At 43.6% G+C, this 24,139-nt stretch overlaps 1 protein-coding gene across 11 annotated transcripts in view; it reads right to left on the reverse strand.

Moving 5' to 3' along the window:
• Asap1 (ArfGAP with SH3 domain, ankyrin repeat and PH domain 1) overlaps positions 1-24,139 on the reverse strand; it is a 289,301-nt gene that overhangs the window by 83,064 nt on the left and 182,098 nt on the right. For all 11 annotated transcript variants that reach the window (XM_029469564.1, XM_021182730.2, XM_029469563.1 and 8 more), the window contains 3 exons: positions 19,819-19,964; positions 1,140-1,214; positions 601-650 (listed from right to left, as the gene is read on the reverse strand). In XM_029469564.1, coding sequence (XP_029325424.1) covers positions 601-650; positions 1,140-1,214; positions 19,819-19,964 — 271 coding nt within the window. The remainder of the gene's footprint in view (positions 1-600; positions 651-1,139; positions 1,215-19,818; positions 19,965-24,139) is intronic.

Genomic DNA, 24,139 nt, shown 5'->3' on the forward strand with positions numbered 1-24,139 from the left:
CCAGCATGAATGCCAGCGTAATGGCCACTAAGTGCATGACCTTCTAAAACTCCTTAGGCTAGTCTAGAATGAGATTTCAGTTTCTGGACGGACAGAGAGGGGTGCACACTGATGAGTGGTGTCAGGCAGTCGTGTGTGTAAAACACACACTGGTGTAAATCCTGGCAGATAAAAATGCTATCGCAAACACCAGCTAGTCTTTATTTCCTAACTGCTGTACTCCACAGAAATGCACATGGTGTAGTTAAGTGATAATAAAAGAAGATTGTGCATTTGCATCGGCTTCCAACTTGACAGTTCATACCAGCAACCAACATAGCGCCCATCATTCACTACAGACAGTTAGCACAGGCTGGGTAAGGTTTTCTAGATGTTTCGTTTTTTGAGGCATTGTCTTAGCCCAGGCAGCCCTTGAATTAACTGGAGCCCAGGACTGCTTAGCTTCCAGAGTGCTGGGATGACGTGTGTGTGTGTGTGTGTGTGTGGCTTTTAACTAGATCATTGCTAATATATTAGTTCACTGGGGCTCAGTCCTGCCCTCAGCCTGTGGAAACTCATGACCATGACCATATACCACAAACAGAACAAAGCAGCACTTACAACTTCGTCTCATAATCTTTCCAGGCTTTGTCAAATGGCTTCTTGAGATCCTTAGGAAAGAGAAAATGAGAAAATGAAAACTGTTATTCATCTTTCCTCCAATAAGTAACTGAGAAACCATCAGAACAAAACCAACTTGCTTCTGGAGTTCTGAAACCACATGTGCACTGGTCCCAGGTGAGAAGCCCTGCAGATGCAGGAGGGTGGGCCCTCCTGGTCCTATCAAAGCAGCAAGAGCCAGAGCTGCTCAGAGCCCAGTCCATCAATCACCCTGGGAGGCCAGACTGGGGCCCAGCTCCTCCCCCAATCCCCACTGAGGAACTACCAATCTTTCTGAAAGGACCTAGTCTTATTTCCAGTCGGTACCATTATGTGAAGATGCAACAGTTTTTCTAATGACAATTTTCCAAGAATGTTTTGTGCTGAAAATGTTTAGAGATTTTCAAATATAAGTACTACTATGTTAAAAAAAAAAAAAAGGAAGAATAAGCCCAACCCTTTTAACTGAAGACTGAAAATAATAATTTCTGGCCACTTACTCCTTTGACCCCTTTCAGGTCTCCTTTTAACAAGGAATCCAAGGTGAAGATCACATTGTGGCTCAGACCCTGGAGCTGGAAAATCAACACAAAGAAAAGATGGGAGAGAGTTAATAGGATGCACAATAAACAGTGAAACCTATTCCTTGGACTCACCCGCCCGGGGCTCAATGGAGAGCTCTATGTCTATTAAATGTCTGTTGCATGTACATGCCATCCTCTTGCTAGTGTGAGCCCCCACACTGCAGCTGTAGGAATGAGGAGGGAGAGGTGACATGTAAGAATCCCAGCTGTGAGCAGAGAGCTGCAGTGTGGTCCCAGAGCGATGCTCTGATATGCTGCTGTCGTACCTACAGATGAGTGCAAGCTACTGCTACTCATTTCAGCACTTTCAGTGCAACTTCTAACAAGTCTGCAACTCTTGGTTTGACTTTTCTTCAGTCGCTGTCAAGAATAAGGAGGGAAGTGTGTAACCGGCTTTCACCATTTCCTTTTTGTGCTCTTACAGAATGCACTCTATCTGTGATTCTATCTTGCATGAGATTAGATGCTCACTGATGACCTTGGCTGTTCTGCTTACAGCTGCAGCCTCAGTTATTATTATTATTATTATTATTATTATTATTGACAGGTCTGGTTGTGTAACCCATGCTACCCTTGGATTCACAATCTTTCTGCCTTGGATTATAGGTTCCTAGGCATGAGCCACAAGACTCAGCTAAGACAAGTCTTTAATGGTTGGGGAGCAGGTTTTCTCTTGCTCTGCAGCAGCAGACTGCACTTTGACACAGTACACAGGAGTCTAACGGAGAAAGAGGTTGAGCTGCTACCCAGCTGGAGGCAAGCTGCTGAGGAGCCAAAGGATGGTTTAAAATATAGTCAACAAGATGCTGGGAATTCCCAGGGAAATCTGAGCTGGCATGGCTCTGCAGAACCAAAGCATAGTAGGTCTGGGGTCTCCTCCTTAAGAACATCCCTCTGCCATGTATGTATGTCTACCTGTCAGCCTATCCACCTATCCATCCACTCTTCACTAAAGAGAGAATGGAATGAGCCACACGTGTGCGTGCAGGCAGAGATGAGCAGCCCACTATTGCTCCAAGTGGGGCTTCTTTCTACACTGGCAGCTGACACCCAGCAAGGCTAAGAGAGAATGACATGAGGACATCCACTGCTGCCCAATGGCCTGGTGCTGGCAGAGTGGAGGGTTACATCCCCCTGCCAGCAGGTGAGGATGGAACGAGCCAACACACAGGTTCTGTGCCAGCTTACAGACTCTCATGAGTGCTGAAAACCCGCATATTTTTAAAATGCCAGTTATGAATCCAGAACTGAGGGGGCAGAGGGGAAGAGAAGCCATGCCTTTTGGCTTCTGCCTTCTCCCAGTGCGTCCCTGTTGCTCACACCTTGGGTTTTCTCAGCAGCTCTGTCATGTTCTTTGCTAAACTTCCACTGGCTTAACATCTGAAGAAGGTTTTCCAGTATATACCACCAGAGGGCGTAGGATCCCTGCCAAGGCAATTCTGTCTGTGTAACACAGAATTCAGCTTAAGCAAGCAGTCCAGATTGCTAAATGCTGAATGTCAATGAGAATCAGTAATGGTTTTGGAAAGTAGGGCAAAAAGGCCACTTAGAGTTTATGTATATATTTTAAAATCAATCTATCTATCTACCATCTATCTATCTGTCTGTCTATCTGTCTATCATCCCATACTTTCTCCTCCCTCCTTTCCTCCCAGTCAGTCCCTGCTCCCTCTCCTCACCATCCACTCTTCAGAAAAGGTCAGGCCTCCCATGAATATCAAGGATTCCTGTCATATCAAATTGCAGTAAGGCCAGGTGCATCCTCTCTTATTAAGGTTCCACTTAGAATTTATAATTGTGGTCCTCAAAAATAAAAATGTTGAGAATGCCTGGGCATGCCAGGAGAAAATGGAGACTGACAGAGTTCAGCCCTCTGTTCTAGACACTAAGCCGGAGATATTTTGCTCTTAGCTCTCAATTTTACTCTGACAGTCTAAGTCCCCAGGATCCTCTGCCCCAAGGCTCTTAAGAGATAGTGTGATAACTCATCCAGCTATTAAGACTGTGAAAACAAATTCTCTCAAATGGGACTACATTGAAGCAGCAATTCTGATGAATTTTGCTTGTATTATGGATACAAACATCTGTTCTCTAGGAGAAATATTAAAGGTAACAAATTATTTATTGCAATAAAGTTAGTTTAGGCTTGATAAAACGCTCCAGAAGTTCTTACCACAGACTGTTTCTATAAAACTGCCACTGCTTCTAATGTAGAATTTTATTTTAAAAGAAACTGAGTAGATCTGCAAACCTTTCCTCTAAGTCTTAAGGGAAGTAAGGAGGCAGCTCCATAATTGTAAGAGCACCGTGGTTGAGCTCAGAATCTCCATGCTGGCCTTGAATGATTGATCTACACACTGTTTAACATAGGCAGCTCCTCAGGGCCCTGGACAGCCTGGGCATTCCAGAGTAGCTGGAACCATTTTGACATGTAAGGGATAAGAAAATTATCCACTGAGACGCTGAATAATAAACCAAAGAATGGGGGTATTTTATTTTATTATTATTATTGTTTTTGTTTTTCGAGACAGGGTTTCTCTGTATAGCCCTGGCTGTCCTGGAACTCACTCTGTAGACCAGGCTGGCCTCAAACTGAGAAATCCGCCTGCCTCTGCCTTCCAAGTGCGCCACCACACGCCTGGCTGGTATTTTATTCTTAACCTTTGTAAATCATGTTTCCTGGAGAACATGTCAGTTCTTCCTAAAGGCTGATATGCTTCAATTTGAAAACAATATTGATTTTGAGTGGACAGAAGTAAACTAACCAACTACCATTATGTTTTGAATACACCTTTCAATAAAATTATTATTATTTTTTTTAAAAAGAGAGAGCTAGTGTGGATGTTGGGCCCATGGTCCCAACTTAACTCCTTGCTAATGAAGCCGGCATCAAACCTTCTGCTTGTAAGTACCCTGGCACCAGCTTTACTCAAAGGGCTTCCCATCCCCCACCTGTGTGCTTATCTCCTCAGTTGTTTACTGTCCATCTCCCCAGTCTACAGTCTACACAACAGCTCCTGGACAGCAGGAGCTGCGTGGCCACGCTTCCCAAACCTAAACAGCGTGCTGTACTGAAACGCTGCTCCAGCAGGACTTGCAGAAGGTATGAAATACAGCAAGGCTGTCCAAGGTTCCCCTCCTACAGGGCTGTTCATACGGATGGAAACAGTGTGCCCAACAATGGGCACCTGGCTTGGGAAACTGTAGCACTTATGAGAATCTTCCTTATTTATGTGGTATATGAGGGGGGGGGGATAAAAAATACTTCCAGAGGACAAGATTTACCTCTAAAAAGATGGGGAAAAGGTTGTATGTGTTTATTATTCCTAGAGAAGAACACAGTAATCTGCTGGTGTTCACAGTGCTCTGAAGGACATGGGGGTGGAGGGGATACAGGAGGAAAGGAGGCTCTGTTCACTGTTGTTATTCTTATTTGAAGGGCTGGAGAGAGTCCAGTTGGCAAATGCTTACCTTGCAGGCATGAGGTCCTTAGTTAGATGACAGAACCCATGTCAAAAAAGGGCAGATCTATCTGGTGGCCCACACATGTAACTCTAGTGCTGCGAGATAGGGACAGGAGATTCCTTGGGGCTCTGTGACCGCCCACTGAGCCTACTTGGTGAGCCCTCTGCTAATGAGATCTGTCCAGCCTCAACAAACAAGACAGCGGCGTTTGAGAACAACAGCTGAGGTTGCGCAGGTACGCCTATGCAAACATGCACAATTTTCACATGCATATTCAAACATTCTTTAAAAATAAGCAATGTACTGTTTGCTCAAGAAGAAACAGTACTTAAAACAACATGGAAAACACAGATTAAAAGCACATTTCAACTTCTAATCCTAAATGACCCTTTTCATCAATATCTCAGATCCTTGTGAATGAAGCAATAATGGAAGCTTGCTGCTACCTTGACACGGAGGCTGCATTACAGACACCACGGGCATTATGAAATCTGTGGTCAGTGCTGAAGGTGAAGGTTCTTCTTAAGAATAAGGCTATGCTCTAACCACACCGAGTAACCAAGGCCATCACTGTGGTTAAGCACTGGGTTGGGGCTCTGTACTGATGGGAAACCCCAAGAATTAAGAATTTCATTGTGGTCATCTACACACATATTCTTGGGGAATAATATGAAACAGCAGACAATACGTTATAAATTTAGAAATCTGGATTTTCCCCAGTGGTTAAGCTTAGGAAAAAGTCACAGGAAAAAAAATTACAAAAATTTACTACCTCTAGTCAGCTCCCTTCCCAGGAGAAAGTCTTTTCCTTGGTGACAGGCGACAGGGAATGACCTGAGAGGCACCAGGAAGACAGCAGAGAAGAGGGGGGGAACTGAAACACAGACTGCTTCCCCCTTGGAAATCTCAATGAAGAGAACACCTGTTCCTCAGATATCTTAGTGTGCTGCTCTGTGACAGGTGAATTATATGATTTTAGTCTTAGGATTCCAGACTCTTCCAGTATTTTCGTTTTCTAAATATTTCAAAAAAAGTGACAACCCAAGCAAGTTCTGTCAAACTGTAAAGTGCTGTCCCCACTGGCAATTTCAGTGTAGTCAACACAGAATCCCAGGACGACTGGAGGGAGCAGACTTCCTGCTGTCACTGTCATTAGCCTTTAAGGGATGTTTTGGGAAAAATGTACCATGGATCATTTCGATGGCACTTTACTAAAATGCTACTGATTATTCTGCATCATCTTTTCCAACTCGCAAATTCTTTCCCTCTCTGTGATAATCAAATCCAATTAGGGTAAGTGCTTTCACGTAATTCTAGTCCACAAGAAGCAGAAGTTCTGCTCTGAGGCAGGAGGCTTGCCAATTAGAGGTCAGTGTGAGCTACACAGCAAGACTCATTCTCACACACACACATATACAACAGCAAGCAGCATTTTAAACACCATCGGGGATGACACTTGCCCACGCTAAATATACGGATGCTCCTGACAAATGACTGTTCCTTATGAAAGGGCTGTCCTCTGCCAGGCCATACTTCATACCCTTCCTGGAATCTGGACAAAGTTAGACAAGGAAGTTGTAATCTATCCTTTCATAGAGCACTAGAGGTTTCTTAAACATACACCTGTAATTAACACAGGCTTCTACAAAAACAACCACTTATTCCTCACCAACCGCCCTGACGATGCACCATACAAACAACCCATCACTACCCTACCTGAAGATGACTTACAACAATGTCTGCTCTGTGCGGGAGGGAACACATGTATCCTGTTTTGACTTTTTACCCCTTCATATAGATTTCCATGGAAGACACCCTCTTGCTCATCTGTCTACTGATGCATGCATGACTTTACCCACCCCCTCCTTCTCAGAGGGTAGACATCTGAGGGGAGAGGCTCTTGGGATGACCACAGCAGGTTTACAGGAGCAGCACATGCCACAGTGCCCACACCCGAGCGAGCCCCCTGCTGGACTCACAGCTGTGCATGGGAGCCTTGGAGTGCTGCCTCCTAGAGAAGGGCAGAAGTTTCTCCTTTTCCCACCTTGGAATGGAAAGCAGTCTAGCTTTACCGACGGCCCCTCCCACACGCACACGGGGCTGCGTTAATTAACAAGGACATGATTTGCTTGCATTTGTCATCTCTACCTAATTCTGACAGGCTCTCTCCACTGCTCCTCGGCTCTCTCTCCTTCTCTGCAGAAAGAAACAATTTCTCTCAAAGCAAAGCTAATGCAAATCTGCTGACTTGCTCAACACTTTGGAAAATCCAATTAAAATAATGAGCCAGCTCCCGCAGTTAAATCGGCAATTCCCTGGTATAACTTAGGTTTTCTGTCTAGAGTGTTAACTCCTTCACACCCTAGGCCGTAACCAAATATCTTAAAGCTATTTGAAACGGGTACCTGGAGATCATCATGCTAAGTGAAATAAGCCAGCGTTGGAAAGACAAATTCTGAGTGTGTGGTTATTTTTTTCATAATCAAATCTAGATTAAAAATTTCCCTCTAAAAGGAAAGAAGCAACAGAGGGAAACAGAACATATGTGACATGGAAGCAGGAGAAAGGACCATTTGGGGACAGAAGGGGGAACAATGAAGAAGGGGAACTGAGCGAGGTGGTAGGGAGATGCAAAGAAAATACATGATATATATGCATGAAAATGTCACAATGATATCCATCATTCTATTATACTAGCTACTTTAAAAGAAGACAATCCCAGCACTCGGGAGGCAGAGGCAGGCGGATTTCTGAGTTCGAGGCCAGCCTGGTCTACAAAGTGAGTGCCAGGACAGCCAGGGCTACACAGAGAAACCCTGTCTCGAAAAACCAAAAAAAAAAAAAAAGAAGACACAATGCAAAAAGAAAATTTAAAGAGTTTATCGCTAGACTGCTTTCCAGAATACTGTAACACAGAGAGAAGAATCACACACGCATGTGACTATTATGTAAGAGTGACGGTTTAACCTCTCTGGTGTCCCAGTATTTCCTTCAATTAGCCAGTGCCAGTGCAAATGGTCTGGGGAGCAGAGAATAAGGAAGAGAGGGTACCAACAAGGCACCCCTGGGACTCACTCATCTTACTAAGCTTACTGATTATTCAGTGCGACTGCTAATTCTGTCAACCTGACCGGGTTAGAAAACATACAGATTAGTAAGGCCCATCTTTTCTGTGTCCATGCAGGAGTTTCCAGGTACAAATGGATCATGAAAGCTTTGACTATGAATGGATTACTCCCTGATGGACACACGGTACGATGGCACTGCTGGGAGTCGGTGATGTAGGCGATGGGGCCTGGAGGAGGAAGCAGTCACTTGGGAACTATATCTTGTCCTGGCCCCTCCCTGTACTCCTTTTTCTGCTTCCTCTCTAAAAATGCTTCCTGCCAGTGATGACCTGGATCTTTGTGCTTTCAGCTCAGTAATGGTAAAATTGATAGATTCAGCTTCCAAGCTATTTCCTTTCCTGTAAACAGTAAGCCCAGGTTACCATGAGTCCATGGAGGTGGCTGCTTTTAAGAACAGGACCACAGAGCTTTTTTACAAAGTACCTTGTTAAAACATTAAACATGAAACAGGTGTGGCTTTGAAGTCATCAAATTATTTATGAAATTATCTTATTATGATATATCTTATATCAAAATGTTTCCCAAAATGTTCCAATAGCTAAAATTATACAAATATAGATGCAAAGGACCACTGTCATCCGCTATTTCTGACACATCGGGTTAAGGTTGTTTTTTCCGCTGTTCTTCATTGCACGGGCAGTGAGGGGAAACAGGGAGTGCTTGCTCATGGTCTGAGGGTATTCCTTCCTCCAGAACAGAGTCCACGCTCACTTTATCTGCCTGGGATTTTAAGAGTTTTTCTCAGCTTCCAGGGTGCCCCAGGCTTACCTTATCACATCTAGCTAAGTGTGTTCTTGGGCTAGTCACCCCCACTTACCCTTTTAGAGGCCTGGCCTCCTCACTGCGGAGGTGCAAATGATAAAACCAAGTTCTTGTACCCTTGAGGCATTTCTGTGAGATGCACTCAGTGGACTGACATGTGTGTAGAATGCCAGGCAGGAGATGGGCTCAGTTAAACAGAACGAGGTTTATTTTCTTACATTTTTTTTTTAAACACACATTTGCAAGGCTAAACAGTAATGGGAGAGAAAAGGGTAATGAGGGAATAAGGGATCTGAAAAACTGCTTGTAAGTATTGCACCACATGCTCTCCATGGTAAATCCTACAGTCTGGCTTTTCTGTTTATTCTTCAAGGCTACCTCTTAAAACAACATCGCATCCCATTATGTTATGTTGCATCTAGGTAACACTGAATTAAACTGCTGATTAAAATAGCAGAGGATACTGTGCTTAGCCTTTGTTATCTAAAGTTACTGGGGTCGAGAGAACTCTATAAAATGTGTTTTATAGAGTTTATAGAGTTAATCTCACTAGATTAACGAGGGTACAAGCTCAGAGAGCTTAAGCAAACTTGACGGAAGCCAAAGCATGAATGAAACAGATGGTCAGGTTATTAAAGGCAATTTGCTTTACTTCAAAGGCCATTCTCATTTCCTCTCTCTTGCTGTACTCATTTAAAGTGACAATCGGGGCACATCACTTTCCTGTCAGAAACCCATTCTTGCTTCCTGCTAGCTGGAGTCAAGTACAAACTCTCAAGTTTAGGTCTGGCCCTGCCAGCCTTTTCCCTTGTGGCTATCCCCGGATCAGCACCAGCTGCTCTGGACAGGAAAAGGTTTTTATGAGTCCCTGGGCTGCAGATAAGATGGTAGCATGAATGTCTGGTCCTGGGTATAGGGAGCAGTCACAACACGAGCATCCATTCATTCTTCCCCAGTCTTCCTCTTCCTTTCCCAAATCCCCCTGCTTCAGCTTTCTGAGCAACTGAGACTCAGCTATATTAGCAAACGTTTGATCAGTAACACAAGTTACAAGTCGAATCAGTGTTATCAAAGCCAAAACCAGTGCGATAGCAGGTTTGAAGGAACAAGCAGTAGCTTTCTCGTGGCAGTCATGGCAGTAGGGGATTCCAGAACTCAGGGGCAGGTGGTTCCGACTGTGTCCTGGACCAGTCTTCTTGCCTGAAAACACATTAGAGATGGACTCCAAGTCTAACCTATCAGAGCTTCTTGAGGATGGAGCCCAACAGCCCAAGTCTTAGTAAGCTCTTCAAGTGAATTAGAGTAAGAGAGCCACTCTGAGTCTTAGGGATGTCCACAGAAGAAAATCCGAATTCCTGTTGAGGAGGGACTGCTTCCAAGCCAGATCACCTTGCCTATGGTCTCAGGTATGACTGCCATGGAGCTGGAGCTCAAAGGCTGCGCTAGAGAAGTCTGGAAAACCCACGATCCACCGTATGCTGATGGCATCTGACAACACTGAAAATTGGGAGGCCAATTTTCCTGGAAACATTACACAAAGGCAGTGTGGGAGTTAAGGGATATGGCCATCCTTAACTTAAGGCCACAGTAGGTATCATTTCACATCTCCTCCCAGGGAAAATCAAGCACTGTTCCCTCTGACCACACCGGAGAACAACTACACCAGAAGGAGAAGTGGAGCTCTAACATTTAAGACGAATGAGGAAGTGGAAAGGACACAGCCCACACACTTGGATCTTGGCTTGAAAAAGTCATCCTGGCCCTTAGTACTTGGAATGGTAATCAGTTCTTGGCCAACTTTTAGACTTTAAATTTCATTTCCATGCATGTCATTTATAATTCGCCATGTGTGAATTACAACAAAACCATTCTGTGACATCGGTTTACATTTTCCTTGCCTTCTACGATGTCTCTATCACGTGTCCTATTCATGTTTTACAACTGCCGACTCTGGAAGGACTGTAGTACAACCTAAGATGGCTGTATGCTGGCACGCCAGGGCTTAGCATGCATCAGGAGGCCCAGTGCCACCCTCTTGGAAGCATCAGACTCTGATGCACGTGACTGAGAACAGAACCAAATGCTGCCCTGGGTCTCCTCCTTGGGCTGGGTCTGCATGGTCTCCAACATTTCATTTCATCTTCATGGAAATGTTCAGGACTCAAAAACCTACCTAAAGGGTGACTGTGTGGTGCACTCTTGGCGGATACAGCTCAAGGGCATCCATGCACATGAGGAAGCTCACATTACGAATCTGGGCTATCAGCTGCTTCCAAGAAATCAAATAATCTCTCCCCTACTCATGGAAACCCCAAGGCAGGAGGCTTGGTAAAATTCTGTCTCTATGTCCATCTTTCTCTTCCTCTATGAAATTAAAGAATTCTTTGTAGAGTAAGCTATCAAAATGTTCCATGCAAGCATTGTCAAACAGAAAGGAACAGCCATGACTACCACAGAGCCTGGCATATAGTGGGCACCTGGTAAAAGTTGCTGAGTCAAGGGATACTTTAGAAAGTCTATATTTTAATACATATTTTAATTTACATTTTGGCCTCACTATAATGTGCAATATAAACTATTGTTGAATGCTATTTAGTTCCTCTTCTAAGGGAAATGGTCTCTACCAGCTTCTAAAAACACTCTCAAAAAAAAAAAAAAAACCACCCCATTAAACTATTTGTAATCAGGACAAGGGTCGCACTAGTGTGAAGACGTGATACCCCTGCACTCTGGATGGGTGAGTGAGAACATGAGAGATCTGCCTCTGGTGACCAGGCGTGTGAAGCTGCAGAGCAGAGGTCTGAACTCAGTTACAAATCTGTCTCTGAAGCTACAGCATTTCTGCCAACTCTCGGGCCTCTCCACCATTTCACTCTCTTAGCACGCACAGTGCAAACAGTACGTCAGTGGGCAGTCTATTTACTTTCTAGGGGCAGATGTAGTGAGATGCTATTTGAAGACTGGATTAGAAAAGCAGTTCTTCATGTATAGTCATAAAGGGCCAAAGGAGCAAAGGACATAGTCTAAGACAAAAAGAGTATAAGAAACAAATGGCTGGAGAACAACCATGCACTCTGTATTAAATGTAATCAGAAATAAATTCAACAAGGGCAGAAGCAGAATGAAATTAAGAATAAACACAGCTAAAGAAATGAATCACCTGAACTAACAACATTTTAAAATTAGCATTTAGATTAGCACTTCTCAAAGTCGTTCAATGGGAAGTTCATGATTCTAACATGAAAAAGTCAGTGATCAAAAAAGTTTGAAAGCATCGAATTGGTTAAGGTCCTTCATTCTCATGTGCCTAGGTGTCTAACTCACAAATGTGTACTGCAAGTCTCCTGAGTAATATTAAGTAAGGCTTCTTAGAAAGAACTCTCATCAAAGAACAAGGCATGGGGCTAAGTTTGCCATTTCACTCACTTGATGCTCCCGTTCCTAGGCAGGAGCAGACAAATACATTGGCTATGGCTGCTGTGTAAAGTTGGGTAGGGTACGGTATGCACAGCCAAAGCACTGGCCCTGAACACACAAGTGGGGCCTGAAACAGCCATGTTCCTCTCGACAACCTGTGCCCAGTGCCCAGGAAGGGGACCTGACTTGACTGTATTATCTCCCAGCAGTCAAGTGTGAAGAGGGCACCAGCCTTATCTGAGGCAAAGACAGAGACTACCTTCCCCACCAGGAATCCAAAATAAGGCTGAGAATGAGAAAATCTAGGTAATGGAAAATGGGCAAGAAAGGGAGAGCGGCAAAGGGGCAAAGGAGTGACTGTAGGCCAGAGCTTCATGGAATTCTCTGAGCCGAGGGAAACATCTGCATTTCCTTTTCACAATGCACCTATAACATCTGGGCTAGGAAAAGAACTCTGGAGGCTTCTGGGATGAAGAGCGTGCAGACAGAAAGTTCATTATCTTAGTGCCGGTCTTATAACATCTGTGCTACTGGTTTAACTGTTCTTTTAAATCAGCACAACTGTTAAGTTTATGGTAGATCTATGCCAGCAAGAGCACATGCATGAATGTCAGGCAGTGCAGTGTGAGGACACTCTAGGTTTGAAGGACTCTTACAACTACCCGAGGTATGGTTCCATTTCCCTGCAGTTAACCAAGGTTGATCTAGCAAGTCAATGATGCAGAGACAACAGAAGGCAATGCTCACCGAGCACTTGTTCTTCCCCTGGATTTTTTGGTCTTCTGGAGCTAAGATGGAAGAGCAAAGAACCCCTGGAGAGTTGTGAAAAGTCTTCATGAGCCTTTGGCATGGAGGTGTCTTTTCTCCTCTATACCAAACCCTGTTGAGGAGCTGCCATGTGCCTTACTCTCTATTTTCTTCTTACGTGAACCAGACTCCTTCAGAAGGCATGTGTCATGAGATGGAAACTAACGTTTATTACACTCACGTTATTAACATTTATGACTGGGGCAGATCCTTACTAACCTAGCCTAATACAACGTGTAATGTATGTAAGTCAATGTCTAGCACACTATAATCTAGTGTTACTTCTATTTAGATAAGCAAAAGTTAACCATAAAAATAACAGTACTGTTGCTGGCTTAAAGACTCTGAGGATGTAGGTTAATTAATCAATTATTTAATTAAATTAAAGACACCCTCTCTTACATTGCCCAGAGTGGCTAATACTGAATAATTGATATTGCAGGCAAAAATCAAACAAAAACCAAGAAATACGATAAGCAAGTGCCACGGTGCCATTGTTAGCGTGATTCTGTTCAAATCTCTTCTCAACTGACCAGGTTCTTTCCCCCTTCCTTCTTCGGCAATGGACTCACAGCTTTAAAGCACGCCTCTGCTGGTTCCAAATGCTGCTCTGCAGTGTATCTCAAGTGAAGGATCAGTTTACAATGATACAGTGTGGCACACTCTTGAGGAAAGTGTTCCCGTCCTCCACCTAAGATGTAAACCCTGAAGCCTAAGATTATCTAGCTGTGAGGATTTTGGACACAATGTAAGATACAGACAGACAGACAGACAGACAGACAGATACACACACACAGATATGTAAGCAGTTAGTATCTATGTCTAAATGTATAAAAGAAAGATTATATTAAAATATTAGACACTAAAGTCATATAATAATCTTTACTTTTGAATTTTTCTATATTCCTGTTTTATTGTAGTAAACACATGTAACTTTCATAATAAAAAAAGAAACACTCCAAATCCTTTCCCTCTTGCTCATCCACCCACACCCATGTGAAAAGCCCTAGTTAACAGAATGTCCCACAATGCTAACTGGTCATGAGTCATCAGGGCACGAAGGGGGATGTAGTACAAACACCACAACCTCCAATTATGCACTTTCATTCCACGTAAAGATGAGATCTTACATGGGGAGCCAGAACTAACAGGTACATCTGCAACAGAACAGAACATTACCAAAGCGGGGAGGGGGAAGAGGACAAAGAAATCTGTCGTGAGATTGTGCCTCCAAGAAATGACAAAAAAGCTTTACCTTAATAACATGGCTACCTTAACAAGACCTATTATAATACCAGAAGGCATGCTAACATGGAAGGGGGACCTCAGGGCTCTCTATCTCTAGACAGAGAACTAGAGGCAACTATAGAGTGCGGAAACCAGGAAATAGTCTTCGCAGGAATGAGTCCTTAGTTGGTTATCCAATACCAAGGGGCAGGACACACAGTAATAACAGTGAAACAGAGGGGTCCAGGACACCAGGGTGGAGGTGGGTAGGGGAAGTAGGGGTGGGTTGGGAAAAATTATATTTTAATTTAAATGAGGATAGATGAGATCTTCAAAAATGCATTAGAGTTCAGGGTACCGGCAATTACCACTGGTCATAACTATCCGTTCTACACTTTTTTGTTGTTGTTGTTGTTTTCGAGACAGGGTTTCTCTGTAGCCCTGGCTGTCCTGGAACTCACTTTGTAGACAAGGCTGGCCTGGAACTCAGAAATCCGCCTGCCTCTGCCTCCTGAGTGCTGGGATTAAAGGTATGCGCCACCACACCCGGCTCCTTTCTACACTTTTTAACATTTCAAAGAAAATTCTCAAAAATAATGTGATGAAAATCTAGATCCAACAGGCATGTTTTCAGCTATTTTCATCTGGGGGGAAAGGAAACTTAAAAAACAAAATCAAACAAAAAGCAACCCTTAACCCAAACCACCACATTCTGCAGTCGGAACGGGTAAACAGGAAGTGCTCTGCCACTGCGGAACTCTGCTCGGCTCCAGCAGCTCTGCAGCAGTAAGTGCCCTCAACAGCTAAAGGGCAGGCTGCAGGGCTGTGGGAAGGGTAGGGGAGAAGGGACCAGAGTCCTGCCTGGGCTAGACGCCCTCTGGGCACAGCTCACTATTGTTAAATAAGGTTTGCATACAGCCTTGAAAGACCACTTCAGTATGGAGTATGACAGCATGCCATTTAAAGGGCTCCTCTTAACCACAGAGGATCTCTTCCCCAGAGCAATTTAAAGTGTGGGAACTTGAAAGGTATGTGATGCTGTCTGTTGATGCTTCAAGTCCTTTGCCAGGACCACACGACTAGCCAGCACTGTTCACCAAGCAGCCATTTTATTATTGCTTTCTTTTCAATGGTTAAAAACATGAACTTAATCTTGATACTGTATTTACTTAATCAAGTGAGCAACAAAACCACAAGCAGCTAAACTGAAGAGCAGTCTACTTTTATCTATGTGTTACAAGAAGTGCATTGTAAAAGAAGTCCTTCTCATTAATACACTGAATCTCAAATGGGCACGGAGTGATGGAAGGCACCCACACCACCAGGAAAGCACCACGAAAGGGGCACAGGTGCTTTACACAGCTCCTGGAAATCCGAACACAACACAAACTTCTAGAGGGAGGCTCGGGTGTCTATTTTCTCACGGATCGGTCCCTCCTGCTTATCACGTTATCTGTACAGACCCTCACTACACACAATGCGTGCACTCAGAGTGACAGGGCACGGATGATCAGCAGTCTCTTAGTGAAGAAATCAAGACGTAGGCATCTTTCCAGGCCACACGGAGAAGCAGTAGCTGGTAACCCTTTCTTTCCTAACCCTCTTCAGGTCAAAGCTTAAGCTCTTTTAGCGTGTCAGTGACATGCTAAAGGTTACAACCTCACCATGTCCATGCTTCTCTAGTTCCTTACCACTAAAAGGCAGCATTTCCTAGACCCAAGAAACCTAACAGAGCAACGTCTGGAAGCAGAGTAGATCCCTCCCTCGTCTCAGAATGGCAACCACATAACTGATGTTAGAAAAAGAAAGTCTCCAGGAGGGAAAAATAACTGGCTCACAAAACCTAGGGAAGTGCAAAGGAAGCAGGCTGCAGCCTCCTCGGGGCCCAATGGAGGCTGGGGAACTTTGACTCTGTACATTGCTTTACAATGACATTTTGACATAGTGATGTTTTATTAAACATTTCTCTCTTCTTCTTTGATGCCTAGACTTTGATTTATATTTTAAAAAATTTAAACACAAAAAATTGAAAACCCAGCATAGAGAGGATCCTATTCACTACTCCTCAGCCAACATCCTCAGCAGCAGCAGCAGCTTACATGTTATTTTACTAAACTCTAGACACTGACACAGGACAGGAGACTACATGACGGACCTTATTTAAGTCTCATCAGTTCTGCTATATGCTTTTCTGTCTCCTGAACAACAACTATATCTTTGCACATAGTTCTAAAGAAGGTGTAGTTATCAGTCTCTGTAAAACAAAGTCCGGTGCTTGACTTGGGGCTGCAGAAGAGATGCCTCACTGCCCTGTGTTTGGTTAGGAAGGCACTCAGAGGCAGTAATACCTGTTGATCAAGTGGAATGACAGACATCCCGAGCTAGCAGACCTGATGCTGATTTTCCAAGGGTTAGGGAGTCTTTCCAACAAGATTCCAAAGAAAAGCCTGGACCCGAGTGGTGCTGCATCACAGCTCTGCAAGCAGCATCTGACAGGGCACTGCATAGTGAAGCTACGGGAATAGAGCCAAAGCCACTGGCAGATCCAAGGGAGACAGAGGTGCCAGCACAATGCCACGCTTGTCAGGAAAAGCTACAGTTTTCTTGGGCAAAGACAGCCCAAGAAGAGTAGCCATGTGAACTGAACCAACTCCAGTATAAAATGATTATTTTTATGGCCGCTCACCAGGAACATTCACCATCTTCAATAGAAAATATTTATTTTTATTTTCTGAATGAAATGAAATAAATTATGTCATAGCAATTTCTTCTTGATCTTCCTTAGGCTTCTATTATTCTATGAAAGAAGAGAGGATATGACCCAAACCAAACCAAACCAAAACTGGGACTGAGTATATCATATCTAGTAAAATAGCAAGACCAGCACTTTTAGCTTGGGGGAGAGATTTCCCAGAATACACAGTGGCAGAAGCAATACACACAGAGAGGTAGAGACAGCCGAGGCAGAGACAGAACTCTAGCTCCACTCTAGCAGTGTGAGCCAACAACTTCCACCATCTCAGCAGGGTTCCGTACTCTTGGGGAGGGAGGCCACCTAATACAGGACAGCTAGGTACCACGGTAAGACAGCCGTCACTTTAATAGTTACTTTGCCTGTCACAGGTATGTGATACTTGTCAGAAAGTACGTAAGGAAGGAAAGGTTTAGTTCAGTTTGGGAGGGCATAGTTCATCCTTTGAGGAGGGCATGGTGGAAGTCTCTGAGGAGGAGCTTAGACCCGGGATGCCTCACATCTTGGTGCACCAGAAGTAGGCAGCTTGAACCAAGTTGTAGCCCTCAACCTTCATCCTTGTGTCAGCTGGACTTTATGTCTAAAAGGTTCCACACACTTGTCCTAGAACAATGCTAGGACCATGAGCTTGTTGGGACCATTTTACATCAAACAGTAACAAGCACTCACCACACACTGCCAGGTTCAAAGGTCTTCAATAAACACCAGTTTACATGGACATACAGGAATATATATATTAAATCAACACATGTTTGCCTGATTGTCTGATACATGTAGATACACAGTTGAGCATCAACCTGCAGTATACTCAAATCTATATACAGACTGGTGTGGGAACCTTGTTGGGTGATGACCCTTGGCTAATGTCAAAACACATCTGGTCTCCTGGAAAGTGAGATACTCATGTGACAAGACGTATCCCTGGGAAAACAGCTTCTTGGGTTCTCTGCCAGTTATTACCAAAGTCGGGGTGAGTCTTACTTCACTTCCTTTTTTACTATAGGCATCCAGGCTTACTAGTCTATAAGCCACCCTCACAGCATGTGGCAAATAATACCCAGAAGGAAGAGGAAATGAGGCTCAAGTAGTGTAAGAGTGAAAGAAATCAAGGGCTTGTTAAACCAAAAAGTATAGAAACACTGAATTTTTTCAAGCTTTTGAAAAGACAAAGTATTTTGTGTTTAACGTTTTTTTTTTCATATTACATAATACTTATAGACTTATTCAATGACAAAACCCCACCAAATATAATTAAATGGTCAGGAAAACAGATGTATGCATAGTTTTAATAAAAGAGAAAACATTTTGACTATTCGAAACACTCAGGGTAAGAGACTGTAGGAAGATTTTTCAAATAGGTAGTATTCTACTGTAAGCTGTTTGTATCAACTGGATTTATGGCAGGATGACCAGCCAAAGACACAGAGGCCCATCTGATATCTAACCCACGCAAGGCGAGGACACATGAGCTTAGGCTCCAGATTCTTAGGGGATGCAGAAGTGCAATGCTGGGGGAGGCAGGTGAAGACAGAATGCCTGTCTCCAGGACAGGAATGGAGGGAAATATGGCAATAAATCACATCGCTGTGCTCCCCTACCTCGTAAGGCTTAGATGATGCTTGATTAAATCAAATAAAGTGCAAATGTGGCAGTTCTTACAGAAACATTTTCACCAAATCAACAATGTCAGGCTCAACAATGTGGATGCAGTTAAGATATGGTGATAGCCGGGCACAGTGCTGGCAAAGAAACTCTCACTGCTGTCCATCTGCTCTGCCTTCTTGGGTCAACATCTTTAAAGACCTTATATTTTAGGATTCTTCCTGCCATACACATTCCATAAATCCTAAAACCTTTTCTTGAAGGTATGCAAAGGGTTGGCAGTGGGGTGGATTGTAAAAGGATATGTAGAATTAAGGAAGGCTCATTATTTCAAGAACCAAGACACACATACACGTGAGATACAATAAAGGCAGGGTGCATTTCCATTGCCTGTTCAGCACTGAAAGCATCCTTACTCTTTTAACCAGTTTACCAAAAATAAATATAAAAATAAAAAATAAATAAAAAAAAATCAAAATCTGCACACACAGGGCCTGCACAGGTCTATGTCAGGCGGAGTTAAGGAGCTGAAGGGACAAAGGGATACATGTCCCTATTCCTAGGCTAGAAGCTCTGTCAAGAGTCTCACTGAGAAAACAAGTCCCTCTTATGGGCAGGCTGCATGCCTAGCAGTAGAGCAACAGAAGAGAGCGCTCATCGGCATGGGGGAGCTGTCGGGATGGGGGAGGTACCTTGTCTAGCCATGTCATGGCAGGGCTTTTCATTTTTTGTTTCTAAAATTTATCTCATTTTAAAATTTACTTATATATATTTTCCTTCCCTCCTTTTACCCTACTGGTTCTTTGCTTTGTGTCTTATGGCTTCCAGCTTACTGTTTTTATGGGATTCTTGAGTGTGCTAATGGATGTCCGACTATCTATACCTGGGCTTTTCTTGGGCTCTTCTCCTTCTCTTTGTTTTGTCCTACTTCAGTGGCATGTTAGGTTTTTTTTTGTTTTGTTTTTGTTTTTTTTTTTTTTTTTTGCTTTATTTTATTACTATCTCTTAGAAGCCTGTTTATTTTCTAGTGAGAGTCAGAAAGGGGGTGGATCTAGATGAGAGGGAGGCAGGGAGGAGTAAAGGGAGGGGAAACCATAATTAGTATATATTGTATGGAGAGAAAAATCTATTTTCAATAAAAGGGAAAAAGTAACATCTGCTAACAGTTATCTTAAAACAGTTAACAGTGGTAGAATGTAGAAGACAGTCACGTGGTTCCTCTCCCTTCAAAATAGCCACCATGCTATTGGCTGGGCTAAGGATACCAGGCTAGAAATGTTACTCTGGAATCTGTGAAGAGCACCACCTCTGCAGGACTGCACAGCCTGTTATTGTAGTTTCCACTCTGAGGCCCGAGGGTGGAGGCGAGGAGCAGAGGACTGCTCTCTGTACGCCTGGTGAGCCCAGCGCTGCTCCAGGAGGAAGCATGACTCACCAGATTTTTCAGCAGCGTGGACAGTTCCTTTGTGAGTGTAGAAAACTTGACAAAAGCGGTGCCAAGGTCAGGGTTGTCTCTGCTTAAAAAATTACTTCCAAACTTATCCAGAACTTGTGCATAGTTTTCTTCATTTTGTACATGATCTAAAAAGGAAGCAAAAATGGAGTGTGAGTGGTTATTTGCCACAATGAGGAGTTCTTCTGAATGTGGATCACTGGAACCTCTTAAGAGAAAGCAGAGAAAAACAGCATCAATTATTTACTGAGCACATCCAGAGGCTGGCAGTACACTCAACACTCTTCTCTTTTGAGACAGGGTCTGATGTATAGTTCAGACAGGCCTCAGGCTTGCCACCTTTCTGCTGGTGCCTCTCTTATGCTGTGATTACAGGTGTGAGCCACCACGCCTGGATGGCATTGGTGCTGTCTATCTGTCTGTCTGCCCCTCTCTTCCTTTTTCTCTAAGCAGGAATACTCACTTACTGACTCTTCAGTTATTTAAGGGAAAAATTCTTCCCACATTCACCAGCAATTAAGAAACTATGAAGAAATTTCTCATTAGCAAACTCAATCTTAAAATACAAAAGAAAACCTCAAGAGTTCTAGCAACGTTTCCTGCTCTGCATCTAGTCTTGACTCCTTTATTTTGTTTTATGCCCCAGGCCTACAAAAGGAGTCAAGATTAGATGTAGAGCAAGAAACATTTATTTTTTATTTTTAGTTTTTATTTTTTAGTGAAACCATCTCTAGGTACAAAGTTTGCATGCTCAGATCACAAAAATCATGAAAACAACTTCTACACTTTGTACCTCCGCTACCCCTCATACTTTCTTTCAACTCTGCAGGAACTGATGTGAAGCCCACAAGCATTTCTCAGTAGAGTGGATACACGAGCAGTAACTCTTACTCCTGTGAAATACCTTCTGTCCTGTTTTCCAGGCTATCATGCTCTCTTCATCATCCTCTACCTCTACCTCAGGGCTGCTCCTCCCCCTTCTCTGCTGCTTCCTCGCCTGTCTGACCTCATTGCACTAGAAAGCCCCTCCCTGTTACTGGTGCTTTCTGTTATTTTTCCATCTATTCTTACTGCTTTGAGATCTCAAGTCTCATCACTTTAAATGCTTTCCAAAAGTTTTAAGTTGGTATCTTGACTACTAAAACACAAACTGACACATCCAACCATCTATCTCCATTTCGATGCCCAAACAAAAGGCTACAGTGGACCCCATGATCTTCTTCCTTAAGCCCTTTATCTTACTTAGGCACTGGCAAACAGCATTAGGCAAGGGGAAACATGTCGACTCATACTTGGCTTTCCTTTCTCACACCCTGGGACCTCAGAGTGGCCACAGAAGGCCACTTACCACTGAGAAAGATATATACCCCAATCTGAGAATTTCTCATCACCTCATGCTAATCACCGCCTACCCAACCTCACCTCTTTGTTCTGGTCTCTTGATCGTTGCTCTTGCTTTGTTACTGAAACAGCACCCTATATGGCTCTATTAGGTTATACAACAGATGTTAACTCCCACCATACACGCCCTTCATGAAGGACTGCCAGGCTCACCATGATCTTCACAGACATGGAGAGAAGTATACCTGGGACTGATGCATGGCAGCTGGCTTACCTGGTGACTGCGTTGGAGGTGGTATTCATGTGCCAGCTTTTTGTTCTGCCTTTGTGTGGAAGCCCACAGCACATGCCTAGTATGTACTACATGAATGAGTAAACAAGTCTGTGTCAGAAACTTAAGGCTTTCCTCAGTCAGAAGGAACTGTTCTTGCTGGTAAGTCCTGTACTTATGCACGGTTTCCCACATCATCTGTGCACATGCATATTTTCCCTTAGGAGGCAAGGATTGCCTCTGTCACCTCTGTATCCCTCACTCAAGAGATAATACTGGCGATTTTCAGGGGAGCTAGACTTAGGATATTAGGGCTTAGTGAGAATTTGTTAAGTCCTCTGAAATTTTTTAGGCTGTTTATTCCCAGCTATTCAACAATGGAATGCTTTACTTCAAACCTTCTTCAATAACTGTACAAGAGCAATGGCCATTCAAGAAATGAAACAGCAGCCCAGGGAATAACGGGCAAGAAACATCGCTGTCATCCAGTGAGACCAGATGAAGCTCCCAAAGACTTCTGCTCATCACAGCATTAAAATTCATGATGCCTGCAGTGGCGATAAACATTTATGACTGCGATATTTTTAAAAGATAAAACACATCTCTGGTTAAACCTCAGAAAAAATAGAAAGACCATCTCAGCTCAACAATAGGCCGTGCACGTCTGCCCCAAAGCATAGATCTACCTGGGTCATAGACGCCCACACCCCACTGAGACTCCCACCTAATGCTTCTTTCTGCTTCTGCAAGCCAGTGAGAAACAATGAAGTCCATTTCAACGCTCCAGGGGAGAAAGCACCTCAGCATTAGGTGGGATACACTGGCACACAGGCTTGCTCTTTGTTCCCTTGAAGTCATAGAATGAAATGTGTATAGATGTGTAAATTATTAGAGTATCTGCTACTCACTACCCAGATTAAGAAAGGAATTATTACAAATTGGTTCTAGAATCCCTTCCTAGGCATCTCATGAAACTGCAATTGCTTCTCTTCCTCCCCTGACATCTATTCCCCTGAAATATAACTTCATGAAGAGTTAGGAAGAATTATGAGAAGCCTGGCAGATGAACAATGGTGACTCACTGAGAAGTCAGATGACCTGAGCAGAGCCGGGTCATAGGAGGAGGGTATTGATGTGTGCTGAGAATGTTCTCTGGCCTGACCGTTCTCTCTGTGACACTGTATTTCCTCCTCACCAGATCTCTGCAAAGTGTGATAGATGAGAGGCCGAAAGCCAGAATGGATAAGTCAGCAGAAGTTAGGTATAGATCCAGAAAACCTATATAGTGCCTGGGTGTGCATATGAATGCATCAATGAGTGTTTGTTCAAACACAGTGATATATCATATATATACATATAGATATAGATATTAAAATATAGCAGTATAATAAGTTGAATTTGGGGATAATAATACTAAAGGGGGGAGTAGCATAAGCCCAAAATAAGCCAGTCAGAGCTGTATGTAATATCTAACAGCACAGGAATAGGTCTCATGCATTTTAAGTATCATTTAGCTTACGGCATTATAAATCTATCAGAGACGGTTTACTGAAAGCACCCTCCCCGCAGCCCATTTGCCCTCACAAAATACCTCTACCTCTGCATAGAACCAAGAGTTTTCCAAGATTTTTTCAATATGTAACAAGTCTGAGAGGCAGTAATACTGCTCTGGGGAGGAAGTATCACAGGCAGAGGCAGAGGGAGACCGTATTTGAGGACAGTCGGCCAACTAAATGCGCTATCACTTTAGGCATACAGTTATGAAGTAGTAACAAAATAATTTTGTGGAAAAATATAAAGGTTTCAGCGGACACCATCACAGACATAGCTTTGTAACTAAAGAGACAGACTAAACGCACAAAAGCCTGATCACTCCAGGAGATGAGGGCTCATGAGAAAAGTTCTCTTTTATGATATGTACCGCAAGAATTAGAAATAACAAGACAAGAGGTAGAAGCCTTGGGCTTCTAAGACAGTGACTTGTGGAAAGGAAGAGGCAAAGTGTAGAGACTATTTTGGTGAAGCTCACAATTTATAGGTCTTTTGGGGAGGTGCATAAGCTCAAAAAGCTAGAGCCCCCATATACATACTAAATCAGCCCCTTCCCTGTTGATTTGTATCTCTGACAGTCTTGGTTGCAGATCCCAGTCACTGAATGTAGCTTAGAGGAAAAGCTCTTCCCTGTTCAAATGTAAAATCTAAAGTGGGATGAACCTTCATTCAATGCCTGTGTGACATTATCTTGGTCAAGTGGCCTTCTCTAAGCCATACTGCAAAATGGAGACATCGATGGCATTTATCTCAGACAGTTAAGCTATTGGAGGTTAGCATGTAAGCACAGTAAGTATGTGATGACATCAGAGTGATGTCACTGCCCACCCCGCTCTCTGTAGCACAACTGGTCTTTCATCCTCCGGCCAGATGGCATAGGCGTCCAAACACTCTGAGATCAGAAAACCAAAGCTCACACCCTGCGAGTCAGGCGTGCCTTCGGGTTGCACTGCAGCTCCACTGTTTACACACACCTCGAGGACTTTCTCAATAATCCACAGGCCTTTCTTTGATGGCTGCTTACTTGTGGCAGAACTCACCATTCTTCCAGACTGGCCTGCCAACCCATCCTTTGGCCTCTGCTACTTATCAAGCACAGAGTATGTAGTGGAACCCATCACAGTAATACTCCAAGGCCCA

This window comes from Mus caroli, chromosome 15 (assembly GCF_900094665.2).
Source record: "Mus caroli chromosome 15, CAROLI_EIJ_v1.1, whole genome shotgun sequence".
NCBI lineage: Eukaryota > Metazoa > Chordata > Mammalia > Rodentia > Muridae > Mus > Mus caroli.